The 17,657-nt window shown below is 36.9% G+C and overlaps 1 protein-coding gene across 1 annotated transcript; it reads right to left on the reverse strand.

Moving 5' to 3' along the window:
• Positions 1–519: 519 nt before the first annotated feature.
• LOC147235804 (uncharacterized) lies at positions 520–13,565 on the reverse strand. The gene is made up of 4 exons (XM_086144048.1): positions 13,448–13,565; positions 6,727–7,529; positions 4,374–4,544; positions 520–2,681 (listed from the first exon to the last, which is right to left on the reverse strand). Exons 2-4 carry the CDS (start codon positions 7,511–7,513, stop codon positions 2,572–2,574), a joined length of 1,068 nt encoding a protein of 355 aa, XP_086000174.1. The 5' UTR covers positions 7,514–7,529; positions 13,448–13,565; the 3' UTR covers positions 520–2,571.
• Positions 13,566–17,657: the final 4,092 nt, after the last annotated feature.

Below are 17,657 nucleotides of genomic sequence, written 5' to 3' on the forward strand. Positions count from 1 at the left end.
CTTTAGATGTAACACCAGCATAAGTAATGTAGCTTTGCATCGTTGTTGCTTTTTATTCTTGTTGGTGTAGTAGTAAGGTATTTTATGATTAGTCTTGTGCATCTAATCTCTCTTATACACTCAGGCCCAAGGACACAACTACTCTGTAATAATGATAGCTAGAATGACTGGTAGAGCTGATAATTTGCCCAAAGCTTCTCTGCAACTGAGAAGTACAAGGAGATTAACACCAAAATTTCATTCTCACAGATATTGCTGTTCGAGTGGTATATTGTTGGGAAGCTGCCTGGATATGCACAAGTATCTATTATGTGTAGTCACAATGATATGAGGAGTTCTTTTACTGAGAGGAGAAATACAAAATCAAATATGTATGCGCCAGTTTTGTCGCTATCAATAAAAAAGGACACTCTCACCTTGTTCCTTGTTTGAGAAACTTCTTAGGGGAAACACATTTCTCTTGGGCCACTTCATCTTCCACAAGTTCTCGAGAAATAAAAATGACATGATTCCAATGTAGAGCACTGCCGATCATTTATTGTTGCGAAGGCTCGGGGGGGATACAGAGACAGAAGTTTGGGTTACAACAGCAGACGATAATTAATATAATTAAGCTCATTTACTTGAAGAAAATTAACTAAATTATTCTGTAATTTTTTTGACATAACCTCAATTTAGATAGCAGTCATTAAATTTAATTCAGATTCATTTGTTTCTGCTTGAAGTGTAAATGAACCTCTCAGTACCCCAATAAAATATGTGCATTCCTCTGCAAGGCTCTGCTGTCACTTAATTGATTTTAAGTACGCAGCCAAAGATCTAAACCCAAAAATATTTTGCTAGATTTTAAAATAAATCTCAAATAAAGTTCATGAGAGGAGTGACTGAAATTTTAGTATATTGTTGGTGCTGAATAAATAGTCTGTTTCCGAGCTGTTCATCCAATCAACTTGCTTTTTGACACTGCCAGAGAACACTCATACAAGTTGACAAAGCCCTTCTAGATAATATTTAGACCAAATCAGAGTACCCTTATTGACCTCAGGCTTCAGTATTGACAAGTGGTACAAACAGTGAAAAGTGAGATGATGTAATGACTATATATGTTTCTTTTTTGTTTTGTTTTTTCCCCTTTTTTTCACCCGAGGGCATCACGGTGTCGCAGTGGTTAGCACTTCGGCCTCACACCATGGAGGACCCTGGTTTGATTCCAACCAGGGTCCTTTTCTGTATGGAGTTTGCATGTTGTCTGTGTTGGTTTAGTCCCAAACTTCAAAAACATGCAGGTTAATTGGAAAAAAATTGGGAAAATCGCCCTGAATGATTGAGTGAGTGAATGAATGATTGTTTGTTTGTATATGTGGCCCTGTGATTGACTGGCAATCAGTCCAGGGTTTACCCTGCCTAGGATAGGCTCCAGTATCCTCTGCAGTGCAGGATAAGAGGATGGATAGATTTTTTTTTCACCCAAGTATAAGGATTATATTTGAATTCCATTTAAAAGTTATTGTTAGATTTAAACTAAATTTTTTTCTGTACAATGAAATAACTGTCCTCCTAGCCAAACACAATGTAGTAAAATAAGAAATAGATTTATCACTTTAGGTAGTCATTTCATAAAGGTATAGGCATAAATATAATTTCTAATTCTTCTTTGCACTTGTCTTATAATATTGCTCTAGCTTTCCAAAAGCCAAATAGCACGCTCAACTCCAAAATACCCATTGCCACTATAAGAAACCCAAATCTTTGTTTGAACACCTGGAGGTCAGGAAGTGTAAACAGTATAAGAGTTAATATCGATGTCACAGCTGAGTAATCCTAAGACCAAATACATAACACCCTTTCTGAATACCAAAATCTTAGTCTCTGAGTAACACAGTAGGATCCAGCTACTGTTGAAAAAAAAAATCAGAGAATGGCTATCTACAAGGTTTGTTTAGCTGAAAGCAAAATTCTCAATTAATGTCTACCTTCCACAGCAGCAGTTTATTTTGTTCATAAGTTTTTTGATTTGCTATGCCGTCCAATGCATCTAAATAGCCTAGTTGATCTGTTTATGCATTTGTTTTATGGAAGTGCAATAGTCATGCTGGGTTCAACTTTTGATAACGTATTTGTTTTGCTTGGTTTCTAATCTTTTTGCATGCCATCTACAACAAAAGCATCAATCAAAGACGAAGCAAAGGAACAAATAATTTTCAATCATCAGTTATCGACTGAATGGAGTGCATTCTTCATTAGGGAAAACTTGATCATACTTCCTTTGGCAACGTGTGCTGATAATTCATTTTGGCTGTTGTGAATTTCTCTATAAATTTCACATTGACCGCTTTCACTTATTTTATCAAAATAAATCTATTAAAACATTCACAATCTTATTCAAGTATCATTTACGTTGAAAACTTGTGGTTTTACCAAACCTAAAAATTACATGCAAAATCACATTTAGCCATATATATTTACAAGTCTATAAATGATATTATGTATGTCATATAGCTATACATTTAATGACAACTGTCCATCAAGGACAGTCTTGTTCTTGTTCTAGGAGTCTTTTCAGCATCTCTTTCACTCAGGAATATTTTTCATTTGGATGTTGTCTCCTTGGATACTTGGATTGTAGTAAGCTGAGCCTCCAAAATTCAGGTCCATAGGGTCGCTGTTGTCCAATCTGAGAACTGCAGTTAGGATAAAGTTATCAGTATCATACAAATGTAAGCATACCAAGTACATCAAGATTTAACATGTTGTGATCCTAAAATCTAAAATTCAACTTCACTGACCGTTTGAAATCTGCTGTTACTCAGTGATAAATCATTCAAGCAATGTTACTGTTCAAAGTACATGTACGTTTAATATGATTTTTTACTATATAAAACTGCAGATACATAAAACATAGTAAGATGAAGGAGGGATACAAAGAATAGGGTTAGATGGAGGAGGTTGATTTCCTGTGGCGTCCCTTGAAGGGAAAAACCGAAAGGTAAAGAGGAAGAAGAATATTATATAGAACTGCAATAGAACAAATCTCTCCATTCAGAGACAGCACTCGTGCATATTGTAAATAATAAATCTGGTTTAGTTATTGTCTTGCAGCACATGCACATTTCTTTGAAACATTGTCAGATATTTTGAGCTATGTGAGTTATACAAGTTATACAAGTAAGATCCGAATTTAAAAAAAAAAAACAGTAATTTGCAAAAAGTAACTAATTTAATTAACTAAAAACTACACTACAAACAAAAAGACCCCTATATGGAGTCTTTGCAGACATTTTCATGATATAAAGAAAAATACACATAATGGATGGAGTGTTTTATCGCAAACAATCTTGCCAACTTCTCCTTAATGCTGGGAGAAAAAACCGTCAGACAGCTGTGCAAAACGAACAGCATATGCTTACTGATCTATGTACACAGAGGACCTAAGAAATGTGACCTTAGAGAATCCAGAGAATATATGGAATAGAACAGGAATATAGTGGAGGCAATGCAAACTCTCCCTTATTACTCAGATCTAATGTTAGATGTTTTTATATGGTAAGATATAGGAAGCTCTGCTGAATACAGTAATATGAATTGTCTGTTTGGGGTTCACAAACTAAAAGCGAAACCGCAAATTATCCCCTCTTTAGTTTCCATGCGAATCTTGAACCTCACTAAAAATTTTTGACACTTAGAAGTAATAGTACAGTAACAGTACAGTAATAACATTGCATTTACATTTCTACAAGGCTGCTCTGTAGAATCTTACAGCCTTTGTATATTTTAGATCCTATGGTATTGTTTGACACACTCTTCCACTCTTCCAGACCATCACTTTCTCTGGTCTGACGTCAAGTTATTTTAATATTATTTAACTGAAACCTTTATTTCAGCTACCATGTTTGGAAGTATATCCTGAACAGTGATTTCGAATCATAACTTGGCCACTATTATTTTGGTTATGTAATATACTGCTCTGTCTGTTTTTCGTGTTGAATCCACGCAGGTGTACAGTAGAAGTTAGATGTGCTGGGTGGTCAGCACTAATCATCAATCACTGCTACTTTTTTTTTTTTTTTTTTTAACGGAGCGCCTTTTGGTCAGAAATGTTGTAGTCGTGCTTAAAATGTTATTCTTTGTCGTCCTGAGAAATGCCCAATTTCTGACTTCCTCTGAGGAATAGAGGCCAGTACTGATTCCCTAAGATTACAAAAACACCCAAACCAGATGTGAAATGGACAAATCTAATATGTGATCCTCGGCATCCCTATTCTTGCTGTATGGAAGAATCCCTCATGAAGATGATATCCCTGTGTTGTGAAAACATCTATCTGTTTAAGCCTGGAAAAAAAGTGGCAACTCTATAAATAGACAAATACACATACCTGGGCCTGGAGGGAAGTCATCAACCAGTTTTCTGTGTGAAAAACTCTTGTTATTGTTCTTTTTCAGGATAACATAGGCCAACAGTCCCACACAGGCCACCGCCAGCGCTGTTCCTAACAGAGCTGCCCATATACCCGGTGTTTTGGTACCCTTGGAGTCTGATGCCGAACCTTTATTTTAGGAATGAGGAAACAGAGAGTGGGAGGTAATATTAGACTTTTTATTAGCAAGAATCTGATTACTATCAGCTTCCATCTTTTTTGGTTAATTGGGAGATAATTAGTGCTGGAATTTGCTTTTGAAACTGTCTCTGATAGACTTTGCATAAATACACAAACCAATTAAGCTCCTCAACCACATAGATTTCTCCAAATTATGCTGTGATAATTAATGTAATTAACATGTCAAAATCATGATAATTTCATGAATATATTTGAATATTTTAAGGCTGCAGCTTGTGTTCCTCATGCAAAAAAAGGTGAAATTTGACTGATTATTAGTTTGAATATTTAAATGAAATTGCTAATTGGGATTTGAATGACATAATTGATTCTATAAGATTTACACAACTGTACAATCATTGAGCTATAAATGTTAGATGGTAATTATTGCCCGCAGACATTGGTGCTTACATGCTGTGACAGCCTTGAATAAGGAGGAACATGCACAATATGTTTGTCAACTCGTGCCATATCCAAGGGCACCCATTAGTGTGTATACAAGACACAACCTGACAGCAGCCCTTTCTCAAGCTAGAGCAAGTTTAGTCAGTAAAACAGTTTTCGAATGGTGCTGTGAAAAAGCAAAAAAGGCAAAACTGGCACACAATTACAAAACCAAAAGAGTTCAACTTTCTGGTCCAACTTTGAGTTTGATTGCCAGATTTGAATTGTCACTCTTCCTGTTTGTTGAGGGGGGTTGATTGGTTTTATTTTGAATGAATTAATACTTCATTGATTTATGGATTTGTATTTTCAAAAAAGCAGAAAGTGATTTGGCCACCAGTTGATTTAATAAAAGTCTATTCTTTGGGCACTGCGATTTGAGTCATGAAAACCTCTAGTGTTTCAAAAACTTTTGATTGAAAGGGCAAAAAGAAAGTTAGACAAATGTCGTGAAGAACCCATGATACAAAAATACTGGATTTGTATTGCATTCAAGATCTGACATTAATAATCATGTGGTGGGGATAAGTGAACTCGAGGTTGGATTGAAGTAAAAATACCAGACATTTGTTGTATTTTATTCTTGTTTTGCATCACTCTTTTCTCTTTTTCTCTGTCTGTAAGTGTATTATGAAATATGCTTGGACGTGTTTGTCCAACTTTTTTTTTCCCAAGCTGAGAAATTAAAATGCATGCCTTTGTCGCCTGCTCTCCCTTGTGAATTAGTCTAATGAAAGTTTTTCAACTAACCAAAAATAAATTGATGAACTGGTCATTTTTATTTTTATATTCAAATCAATTAATATGTAGGACACGGAAACAGAACATACTACAAGAACCCAAATCCTGAAACATGAGTAACTGTTGAGCATTGTTGGGTTTGGTTGTCGATGCCAATAAGTATGCTAATTCACCGCTTTGATCCAAAATGAAATATCTTTAAAGATGCTGAAGGGATTGCCAATAATTTATATTCTTCCACCATGGGAAAAAAAACAGCAATTTGTTATTAAATTGGTCTTCTTAGATTACTCAGGAATTTAGCATGGGAATTTTACCTTTTTGTCCCTATTCCCCTCATATTTTCAAATATCTACAATATTTTTGGATTATCTCCTTAGATGTACTTTTTTTCCAAAAATTATCAAAAAAAAAAATTTGTCATACCTTTATAGTGTCAAACTCTTTTCTCTTAAACAGATAGATGGGCCGCTGTATGACCTGAATTTTGTGATCGATAACAAAGACTAGTCTCATGATTCAGTACAGAGGTACTAAGTTTCTTTGACCCTTGTTTATATCAGGTTTTTAGTCAAAAAGAGAGTTCATTGTCCTGCTGAGATGTTGGTTGTAATTGAACCCTTCTCTCATAAAAGCCTCATAGACAGCACCTGAAACCTTAACCCAACATTTTCTCTGTCAAAGAGGCATTATTTCTCCCCTGCCAATGGGTGAATAGATGAATGCTGAAGTGGGTCAGACACACAGAGACACCAGTAACAATGATGTATTTCTTTTGGAACAATGCTCTGTTACTTTTAACCTGAACCACATTAATAAAGTCACTCTGAATTATTGCTTATTTCTGGTTTCAAAATAAACAATTCTATTTTATTTTAATGCCAATCATGTAGATAGTGGTAGAGAACTAATTTAAAGAAAAAGAAACGTGGAACCAAAAACTCACCTGGACTTCCATCGCCACCTCTCTCTGAGCTGCTTCCCAAGGCTGCGCTTTCGTCTGTTATGTTGGTCTCAGGTGTGGCCGGAGCCACATCTTCAGGGATTGTGAAAGTACTCTGAGCCATATTGGTTTCTTTGTCTATCTCTGGTGCTTCTGTTGTTTTCCAAGTTATGTTTGGAGAATCTGTGTTGTTGGTTGTCTTCTCATCTTCATCTGGTTTGTTTGTGTCTTCTTGTGTCTTGTTACCCTCTGGGGTCAAATTTGTCTCAAAATCTGTGCGATTGGAAACATCTGGAAGACCACTGGAATTTTGGTGAATTTGATGGCTGCTTGTGTTTACAAACTCTGTTGAGTTGATTGTTTGTTCAATGTCTTCTGTCTTGTTTTGGTTTGATTGGATGTTCCTAGAGTCTGCTTTTGCTTGATCAGTTTGATTTTCTGTGACATTTGGGAATCTGGAGGACTTGCCACCAAGGAAACCATTCAGACCATCAGATGTTTTATTGTCAAGGCTCAGCATGGTGTTATTTTCAATAAGCTTTGAGCCCAAAACTATTCCACTGCTGTAATCAGTGCTTGACTCTACATTATTCTCACCGGTTCCCTGATCATATTGTACCTCCTCTTCAGCAAATGAGTCTTGAGCAGCTGGATCTTGAGGTTGTCCTCGCCACCAGCTTTTGTCAATTGTGTTCCCCGGAGAGCCAGTTGCATATTGGAGTGATGCCAGGTGAAAGGTTTGAACAAACAGCAGGAGGCCTGTCATTAGTGTTAAATACAGCAGTTCCATATTTCCCCTTTGATTTCTAAAAGAAAACAAGAGGAAAAGTAAACATGTAAACTAGCGATATCAAAAAAGCCAAGACACTCAACTGCCTATGAAATTTATACCAGCAATTCCATGGCCTTCAAAAGGAGTGTTTTGTTTGTAATTGTTGATTAGTGCTGAGCTTATACTTTCAGACTTAAAACTGAACATTTTTTTAAGGCTCAACTAAAACTATCAACTCACACAAATTCACAGTTTAAGACTAGTTCTTAGAGTGTTACGTCTTAGCATACACCGCGACTAGGCTGTAGATCTCACTTCTAAAGACTTTGCAAAGCTTTAAAAAGACTCGTGGAAAACTACAACGAGATTCATTCATTTTTTGCCACCATGCAATGTTTTCCTCAGGTATTTGCAGAGCCTCTTCTATTTCAGTCCAATAATCAGAATAAGAATCTGACAAACTGTATTTGTTTGCAATTGGAGGATAAAAGGGATAGCATAGCAACGTAGAGCAGAACACCTATAAATATATAGAATAAACATAAATAAATATATATAAAATGTAAATGTGATAAAAAATAGAGTTAAATCATCAAATCATCAATAAAACATCAAATGCATTATTATTATTAAATTGCTTTTCCTTCTCCACTTGGTCATGATACGTTTGAAAGCTGAAATTGTACATGAGCTGTTCTGCCGTCACTTCCACCGTCCACTCCTGTTTCTGGATGCTCCATACCGATCGGGACGTCCTTCTCCAATCCCGTTGATCCATATACCATCTGTGCCACCAATACCACTCTGCTGATTCTTTGTCTATCCAATGTACTGTTTTTGTTGGAGCTCATCTATTGGTTGATCACTTAGTTTTTATGATGACGTAACACTAAGACTTCGCAATAATATCAAACATGTTTGGTATTGTTGTAAGATCTAAGACTAAGAAAAAAGACTGACCTTAACAACTGTGCTAACACACAAGACTACCAGCTCAAACTTAACGACTGAGATGATGGGAGCACACTGCTATTACTAAGACTCCACTACAACTCTTAAGATTTCCTTATGATTTCATTACGACTGTTTGTTTCAAGTCTGACTTGAAAATCATAAGGTGTAAGCCTAGGCTTTAGAGGGAAAAGAAATTTCACAGATTGTAGGAGATTGATTCTCCTTGCCATGATATCATGCCTTTCAAGGTCCACCATGAAATAGTCATGAGTACACTATAAAAATGTCAAGAAATTGTCAATACGAGACATAGATTTCCAGATCCTATATCAGTCCAGCACACTGTATTATACTCAGAAGGCAGGAAAGAGTGTCAAGGATCCCCAGATACTGGGGTGACGTTAACCAAACAGATCTTTTTGACAAGGTTGTTTTGTCTGATAATGACCTGACACTCCAGATATTCACACACAGAGTAGGCAAACAGTTAATAAAACATTCTGGGCTATTCTGAGCAGAGTGCAAGATACTATAGCCATCTGTAAGGTTGGCCTCTTTTAAAGCCCCTGTCAGAGGTATTCTGGGAACATCCAACTACTAGGAGCCCCCAAGGTCAACCCCAACATGCTAGAGACATTATATAACCTGTCTGGCCTAGAAACAACTTGCGGGTCCCCCAGAAAAGACCAGAGAGGATCACTGGCCTGATCTGACCTATTCAATTTTCCTCCACCATTTTTGGTCCTGGACTAGATATATTGAAGGAATAAATGAGTCCCAGAGTCAAAAAGGGACGTAGTAAGGCAAATATCAGTATGTCAATCTGGTTGTAATTCCTTTCCAGAATTACAACCCAAATGCACCTTTGTGCAGGGCTAGGCATGATGTTTCCAGAAAATTCAGCATCTTCAGGCATAACCCTGGTACCATACTCTCCTGAGCACAGCTTCTGAGCTGAGCCACTTGCACTTTAGACCAGATTACAGATGATGTATGTATGAATAATATTTTAAGCATGTATGACAGACAATTTCTCAATTGTATAACAATTATACTCTTCTGACTTGCTCATCATTCACTACAGATAATTTTGAAAATTCAAACAAAATTCTGAACAAAGATTGTGTGCATAATGAATAGAATTGCGTTGCATCAGAAGTAAAGGACCGCATCACAGCATTCTTCTGTCTTTCTTCTCTGAACTGTGTTTTGTGTACTGTTGAACTGCTGTAGGAGACTGATAATATTTGTATGAAGTATCAATATTCGATATGTCATGTACATTGTGGGAGCAGTTCTTTTTCCCTTACGAGAACAATAATTTAGCTGAACAGCTGCCCATGTATTGCGCCTAATAAGTTTACCATCATGGTACAATTTCGACTAGACAGAGGCATCTGCTTACCTATCTCTTTAAGGGCATGTTTTCTGACCCTCTAATTAGTTTGTTTTTTGACAAAAATCCAACCACAATAAACTAACTACATTCACTCCTCACATAACGACATACTCGGTTAACGACAACTCAGAGTTACGACGGGCACCACATCTTTGACCAAGATTTAATGAAAATATCGAAGTTGCAAAGTCAATGTATATGCGCCGTGTATAGTGGCAGCGCAGTCGCGAGTGTAAGTGTACGACGTTGCTGTGTATGATAAGTTGGGCCTGGGCAACTGGCAGCACTGCGATAGGCTAGGCCAGGGGTGGGCAAACTTTTTGGCTCAGGGACCACATTGACTTTTAAAATTCAACAAATGAGCCGGGTCAGCACAAGATACGATACATTAAAAAAAAAAAAGCATTTTTTTAACAGCACATATTGGACTCATCTGACGTTTGTCTGACATTTGCTTTGAAAATAAAACCAGCTTGGTTTTGAAGGCTCTGACGTTTACTTGCATTTCATGCACAAAGCGTTTTCTTCCCTTGTAGTTTCACATCCAGCTCATTCATGTGTCAGTATGTCCACAATAAAGGCTAAATCACAAAGCCAATCTGTGTTATTCAGCTCAGGAAAATTCTCAAGTGTTCTGAAGTAGCTCCAAAAATGAAATAATCTCCTGTTTGAGGTGCCACATTCATTGACCCAATCATTCACATAAAGTATGAATTCTGTACCAATCTTTGGCAGGCCGGATTAAAAAGACCAATGGGCTGGATGTGGCCATAAGGCCGTAGTTTGCCCACCCCTGGGCAAGGCTAACTTGTAACTTTTCACCAACAGTGGGCTAACTTTTACGCTATGGCGGGCTAACCTACTGTAAGGTTCAGTATACTACTTATAAATGATGATATGAGTTGACACAAAGGGAATCCTTCGCTTTCCAACGTAGTCGTTGGAACAGATCATTGTTGTTAAACGAAGAGTGACTGTAATTAATGAGAGGATGAAGGATTTCAGGATCCATTTGCCAGGTGACGTTAAATCTGTTAAATGCTAAGTGAAGATAATCTTTAAGGACATGACTACCGGTACATTTATATTGTAGAAGCTTGCAGATAGTATTACTAAGTGTATTATGTGTAATCCAAGAATTTCCCCTATGGGGATCAATAAAGTATATCTTACGTTATACTCTGCTTGAGATGTCAATGCAAAACTCTGAGTGTAGATATTGTTCAGTATATAAATTAACTTCAGTGTAATTTGTAAACAACATCATTTTGTCTGATTACTTAATAACAAATAAAAGCTGAATACTCAGCTCAGTACTCAGTAGTCGGACAACCTTAACCAACCTTTCAGGAGAAAGACCCTTAGCAAAGGGCCACAGGTGTCAAACTCCCAGCTTGACTGAGTTACTATTTTTGACCAAATGCAAGGACTGTGTGTGAAGTCTTCCCTGTTTGTGACCATTTGCCAGGGGCGAAAAACCCTCAGTTTCCATCTCCAGACAGTTAGGCTCCAATTGCACAGTCAAAATGTTTGATCAGCTTGTTCCACTTCCAAACGTCAAAGAATTTTTACATGTTCATTGCGCACTTGCTAACAACTAACATGTTGTCAGGTCTTCAAGAGGTTTATTTGGAATTTTAGGGTATGCATGTTTGCAGGCTACTGAACTTTATCAGTTTCTCAACATACAGGGTGATGTCCTTCTGTCTGACATTTTCTTTCGAGAGATTGCTCATTGCCCCAGAAGAGATGCGATGGATTACACAGGACGTTGTACCCTCTCATTTTCCCTTTTATAGACCCTTTTGAGCCACTTCACGGGTTAGCTGCTTCATATTTTTACAGAAATACATTTTCTTAGATAAGCTAGTACTTCTTTTAATGTCTGTATTATTTTAGCTAAAAATGTATTTCAACATTACAACAAAGTGGTCATTCTTTTTAAATTAAATTTCTAAAGTTATGGATACACAATATGTCAAATTTTTTTTGGAAGACAGATAAATAGCTAGTGATAAATATAGAACCAGAGCTCTAGCGTCAACATATTTTTGTGATGAAACACATCTCTTCTATTATTCAAAATTATAGCAATACACTTGCCTGGCTAAGACGGATATACAGCTGTCAGCAACCTACTAACATGTCTTTGAACCAGACTGGTATTTTTGCTCCTGACCCTTTGCACGCAGCAAAAAAATGAATAGTTTCTACCTACCTCTTGAACGTTTTTGTCAGACAACTTTACTGTATTTGAGATTATCATATACCCATAACATCATAAACACTGCCAGTCTAAGCAGTGTTGCATACTCATACTTCACTTCTAAGACATTGTTTTGCCAACAATCTAAAGCTCAGTGGCAAAGCAGAGCAATAACTAGGCAAAAAACTAAGAAGGATTCATTCATCCATTGATAACTGAAGTGTACTCTCTGGTACTTCTACATTTTAAGTGTCTCATCTGGCCAAACCCAAACCCTTTGCAGGCTGGAGACATCTACAATTTCAGTACTTTCTTGTTATATGTATCTCCACTGAAAACTTGAATCCAACCAAATTTGCTGAGACATAAGGAGGAAACCGGTCATTAGGTTTATTTTCATTTTACATCTCTAATAATTTTACCAATTTTTGACCAATTTCACCACTTTTCATCTCTAAATTAGCAACAGACATACGCAGACACTCAAAGTCACAAACAGACATAAAAACCAAGTGAAAAACAGCCCCTCTTCTCTAGTACTAGTACAAATTATATCTAGCCTCAAAAAAATTGCATGCTAAAATCCAACACAAGATATCAATTACAAATAGATTTGAAGTGTGACATAACTGGGTGCCATACAGACTTAAGAAAAACAATAGTGTTTTTTATCAACCAGTATGACAGCATTTTTTAGGGCTTGTATTTCAGTTCCCACCATGATAGTCTCTCTCCCGTTTCAGCTATGTCGGATAAATATTTGACCCTGCATGCCAATACATTTATTCATCAGATTTTATTGCAATTACAGAAATTAATTGAAGTTTAATGGTCAAAATAAGCTCAATTTTTAACTGATAAAAGGTTAATATTCTACTTGTATGTAAGTGTGATACTGAACCTGTTGTATAATCATTACAGATTTATATGAGCCTTTTTATTCAAATAACTGGAGAGTACTTTAGTTTATACTCTAAATTAATTTAGTTGGAAATACACTTTTAATACCTGAAACTCATAAAGGACCTGCTTGTGCTTAATTAATGTATTGTCGCTAATATCAAAAATCTAACAAAGTCTTCCAGCACTGGTTCCAATTTTATCACTTCCATAGCCTAGGGTTCTAATTTTACTTAATTCTTATGAAAATCTTCTCTTTGCAGCTGTACTTGATTTTTTTTGATTTCCGACAGAGTATGTTACCTGTTGTGATTATATTGTCTTTGTGCAAAGTTAGACTAATAGTCCCAGGTTGTATACATTTAAGGTTCAAATGAATCTTATGATATTTTTCGCATGTAAACGTGATTGTTAACAATTTATAAAGATATAATTTCACAAAAACATAACACAATACAACAAGGAGAATAATCTTGTCTCTGTAAATCCTTACCTCACTCTCTGCCTATATCAGATGAGAACAGGTGCACAGGCAACAAAAACTCTTCACTGAGCTGCCAACATAAGAGCATGAATCAGCTCTCCGGCCTAGAGAGAGAAGGGAGGAGGGCCAAACAGACCATTCAGGGAACAACCTGCTCAACCTGCTTTTGTGCCTGCCCGCAACAGCAACACACCCTGAAACACATCCAGTTGCCCTGTGTGAAAGACCACACAGGGTAGGATAGGAATGAATTAGTGAACAGGTAAGGGGGCTAACGGTGGGAGGATTCAGGAACAGTTAACCCGTAATCACCTCAGTTATTTTTCCTATCAAAATAAGTAGATTGTGTAATTTCTTGGTTGCCAGGTTAGATTCGGGAATTCCCCAAATGGGAGGAGCTTCTAGCTACAGGTCCATGGAGCTTTCTCTTCTCACAGAGGTACTACGAATGGCAGCTGTCGTCATGGTAACATAAAGGAGGGTTGCAAGCTCAGGTTTCATCTGGGCCTTTGTCTCTTGTCTATATCAGGCTACCTAGTGATGTGTTCCATGGTCAAATGAGTGAGGATTGCTGTTGTCTCAATCCCCTCGTTTACTGAGTCATGTCACAGTTGAATTGATTTGAGCCAACAAGTGAAACTGATGAAGTAGCACTCAAAGCTTATGTACTGTGGCGAGGAAAGACAGCTTTTGTTTCCTTCATGTTAAAGTAATGCAAGCAGCAGATCATTGAACTGTTGATCTGCATGGATTTAGGAATAAGGATAATAATAGTGGAGATTGTCTCTTCGGCTGCTTCCCCAGTTGACAGTGTCTGTTAGCTTCTTCAACCTTGCTCAGGCTATTCCGTGCCCTTTAAAAATTGTCCAATTACCTTTTTCATTTTGCATGAAACCCTTAAGCGACAATTCCCTCCAGGACTTTCCTCAATAGCTACATGAATTAACTTGTGATCTGGTATTACGGGATTTGTCAAGACAGATGTTTTTTGTTTGTTCCGTTCAGGTTTTTTTCATTATCCATCCAAGCACGTCCATTTTCTTTAAAAAGATGTCCCAAATAAATGTTGGCTAGTTACATCCCATTAGTGAAATCCTTTCTGCCTCGCAGATATGGCGAGAAATAAAATTAGCAATTACATTACTGGCTGAGTTCACGAGGGTGGCAGGAGAAACCACGCAGAAATCATTTGATCACTGCAGGCAGTTAAAAAGGAATACATCCTGTGAATTTGAAAGGTTTAAAAGTAATATGAAACCTCTGGAAGTTGTCTGCGGATGAGCAAAGTGTAGGGCAAGAAGAGGGCTTAACTTGTGGATATTTAATTTCAGAATCAATATATATCAAGTTAGGCAAAGCCCATGTCACAATTTTTACATTTTCATCTTTTCAGTTTGCCTTAAAAACACAGAGCCAATGGTTTTGACCCACAATAGCTCGGAAGGGTTATTTTATTGGCCTCAGCAGCATTCTCAGTGTTTCAAGCCAAAAAGACTAAATCAGTTAGACCACTCCTCATCACAGTAGTAGGTAGCCATAGCAAATGATGGCAGTTTTGTCTATTTCTTTAACAGGCTTGACTACAGCAAACCTCTGATGCCAAACCCCTCATAGAAGTTCTGACTTACTGAGTAGTTCAGCACTTTTCAAGTTCGCAAAACTTTTAGAACTTTTAAATAAAGTTTTGTGGCCAAGAGTCAATTGTATCGGAGTATTCTCAGGAGTATCTCCCTGCAACTTTATTTTCTTTTAAAAGTTGTTGCTTGATTCTTAGTCTGAATACTTTATTGAGTACAAATTCAACCGTGGTGATAGATCTTTTTTTAAATGTCACCATCATTCAGGATGTAGTAAGACAATTAGCAATATTCTCTCCATAATTTTATTCATTCTGTTCTGGCAACCTTAAAGGACTCAGTAAACTATTGTCATTCCATTATTTCTTTTCCTAAAATATTCTTACTTCAAGTAAAACCTCAAAGCTAGGAGGAACTTTATTGTGGATATTGACAGTATGCTAACATATAACTAAACTTGTTTACGACCTCAATTTGGTTTGGTTTGTTCTGGAAAAAAAAAAAAAACTGCCCCAAGTAAATGACGAGACATCGGACAATTCAAGCTGTTATACAGGAAGAAAAGTCTGGCATAACAAGATTAAAATTTTTGGTATTGAAAAAAATCAGCCAAAGCCTTTCAAAAATTAGAAAAACATGATTAAGATTTGGGTGGAGTAATAAAGCATGCCTGTTTTACTGTAGTTCATCCAGTGACTGGTCTTAAAAAACTTGTGAACGCAGACTTCTTTCTGTAACACAAAACAAAACTAACATCTAATCCCTGACACTGACCTGTTGACTGACAAGCCCATTGTAAGACAGGCGTAACTCGGTGCAAAGTTCAACCCTCACGGTAAGCCATACCAGTGACATTAATATTGCACCAGTCTGGTTCACTTTACACAAGCCTCTGTGATATCAGTTGATAAGTGTTTCTCTAAGGGATGCAATATGCAACTACAAAATATTCTGTGCCTTTAAAAAAAAACATTTAGCTTCTCCAGAGCTATTGTGTAGGCAGGCTACACCTCTGTGTTACCAATTACTGATAATCATAGTAAGCTATCCAAAACAATTGTGATTTGAGTCGAAGCAATGTAAGGAAGCCGTGTTTTCTTATCTTTTAAGAACGTGAGATGGTGCAAGTAAACTAGAAAAGAGAAGAATTTTACTGAAAAAAAAAAATCTCAAATGGATTTTTGTCATAAATTATTAGATGAAGGGCTGTTTGGTACAGAGACTCAAGATCCTGTTTATTTTGTGGGTCCTACAAAAGATTTTTTTTTTGTGGTAAAGGAAAAGGAGAAAAAAAAAATCTTGTTTTTACAGATGCTGGGATCTCAGAAAAGCTGGTCTTTTACAAAAAGTTGCAGCAACTGCCCTGATTTCCTTGGTCAGTGGATCTCTTTTGAATAACAGCAACAGCCATAATGAGATGCTAGATGCTGCTGACAACAGGCTTGTAATTCATCAAATGTAGACCTGCACACTTGCAACAAATCATGAATAGAAACAAATCTTTCCGGTAGATGTACAGCCATTTCACCATGCACTTCTCATGTCACAGCCGGATGCGTGATTATGACCCAGAGTGCAAAGAGCTCCGTGCACAAAGCTTGTCTCTGGCACCTCACATGGCCTGCCACTGTTTGAAGCCATTGGGATCATGTAGCCTCATTAGGGATGTGAAATGAAAAGAAGCGTCTAAATCTCCAACAGCAGACAAACAAGCTTTATATTTCTGTGCAAAACAAAATTGCACAAAAGCCATGAAAAAGTGATGTTCTTTGAAACCTGGTCATACATTATGTAGAGGTTCATAACTGCTGCATGTTACATTTATGAAGACTGATTCAAGTTTAAAGTCGGCCAGGTTTCCCTCACTGCTCACATGTTTTGTATTCATACTGTATCTGGCAGTAACACTGTACATACAGATTCTGGAACTGAATCAGTAAAAACAAAGGTGCTGTCACATGAGACTTTGATAATTATAAAGATTCTCATTAAGATGCACCACATTACACTGCTCGCTCTGTAATCTTCACTTGCTGGATCCAAATAGTCAAATACAATAAATCAGTTTCCCTTTGAAGATATTTTTTTTCCATGACCTCTGTGGGAAATACATAAATAATCAGACAGTGATTGCGAACACTGAAACCATCAAAACTGCTGAGAGATTATGTGGACAAAATAGACAGGATAAAATAAAATTTGTGATTTTGGTAATTAAACACTAGCAATTTTTAATTTTCTGAGGTGGGGGGCGGCAAATCTTAATTTTATACATTGAGTTTATGTATATGTGTGTTTGTACATGAACAAGTGGTGATGATGTAATTTTAAAAGTTTAATCAAAACTGAACAAGAGAACTAATTAAAACCCGGCATGTTAAAAAAATAAATGAGTCGAAGCAAGGTCATCTGGAGGTGAAATTAGACGAAGATTTCTCCAAGTAATGTTTTTGAATGAGCTCAATTTATTGATGTTCAATGAGAAACACAACCTGCAGCCGATGCAAAAGTAAGCTCGGGCAGTAAAGTACATAGGAGTAGCACAACAGTAACCAACTTGTAAGAAAACTAAAACTTTTGTTCTGAAATCTCTGGATGCAGAGACCATAAATGCCAAAGCTATTTTTCTGGTCTTTTATGTT

This window comes from Fistularia commersonii, chromosome 3 (assembly GCF_037954325.1).
Source record: "Fistularia commersonii isolate RoL2024-O1a breed Wild chromosome 3, RoL_Fcom_v1.0, whole genome shotgun sequence".
NCBI lineage: Eukaryota > Metazoa > Chordata > Actinopteri > Syngnathiformes > Fistulariidae > Fistularia > Fistularia commersonii.

Bases quoted from the DNA above. Each gene is read 5' to 3' on its own strand.
- LOC147235804 (XM_086144048.1), bottom strand. From the start codon at position 7,513: ATGGAACTGCTGTATTTAACACTAATGACAGGCCTCCTGCTGTTTGTT. The intron at 4,545-6,726 runs GTGAGTTTTTGG...CCTAAAATAAAG, and splicing joins AGGTGGCGATGGAAGTCCAG to GTTCGGCATCAGACTCCAAG. The intron at 2,682-4,373 runs GTATGTGTATTT...TCCTAACTGCAG, and splicing joins TGACTTCCCTCCAGGCCCAG to TTCTCAGATTGGACAACAGC.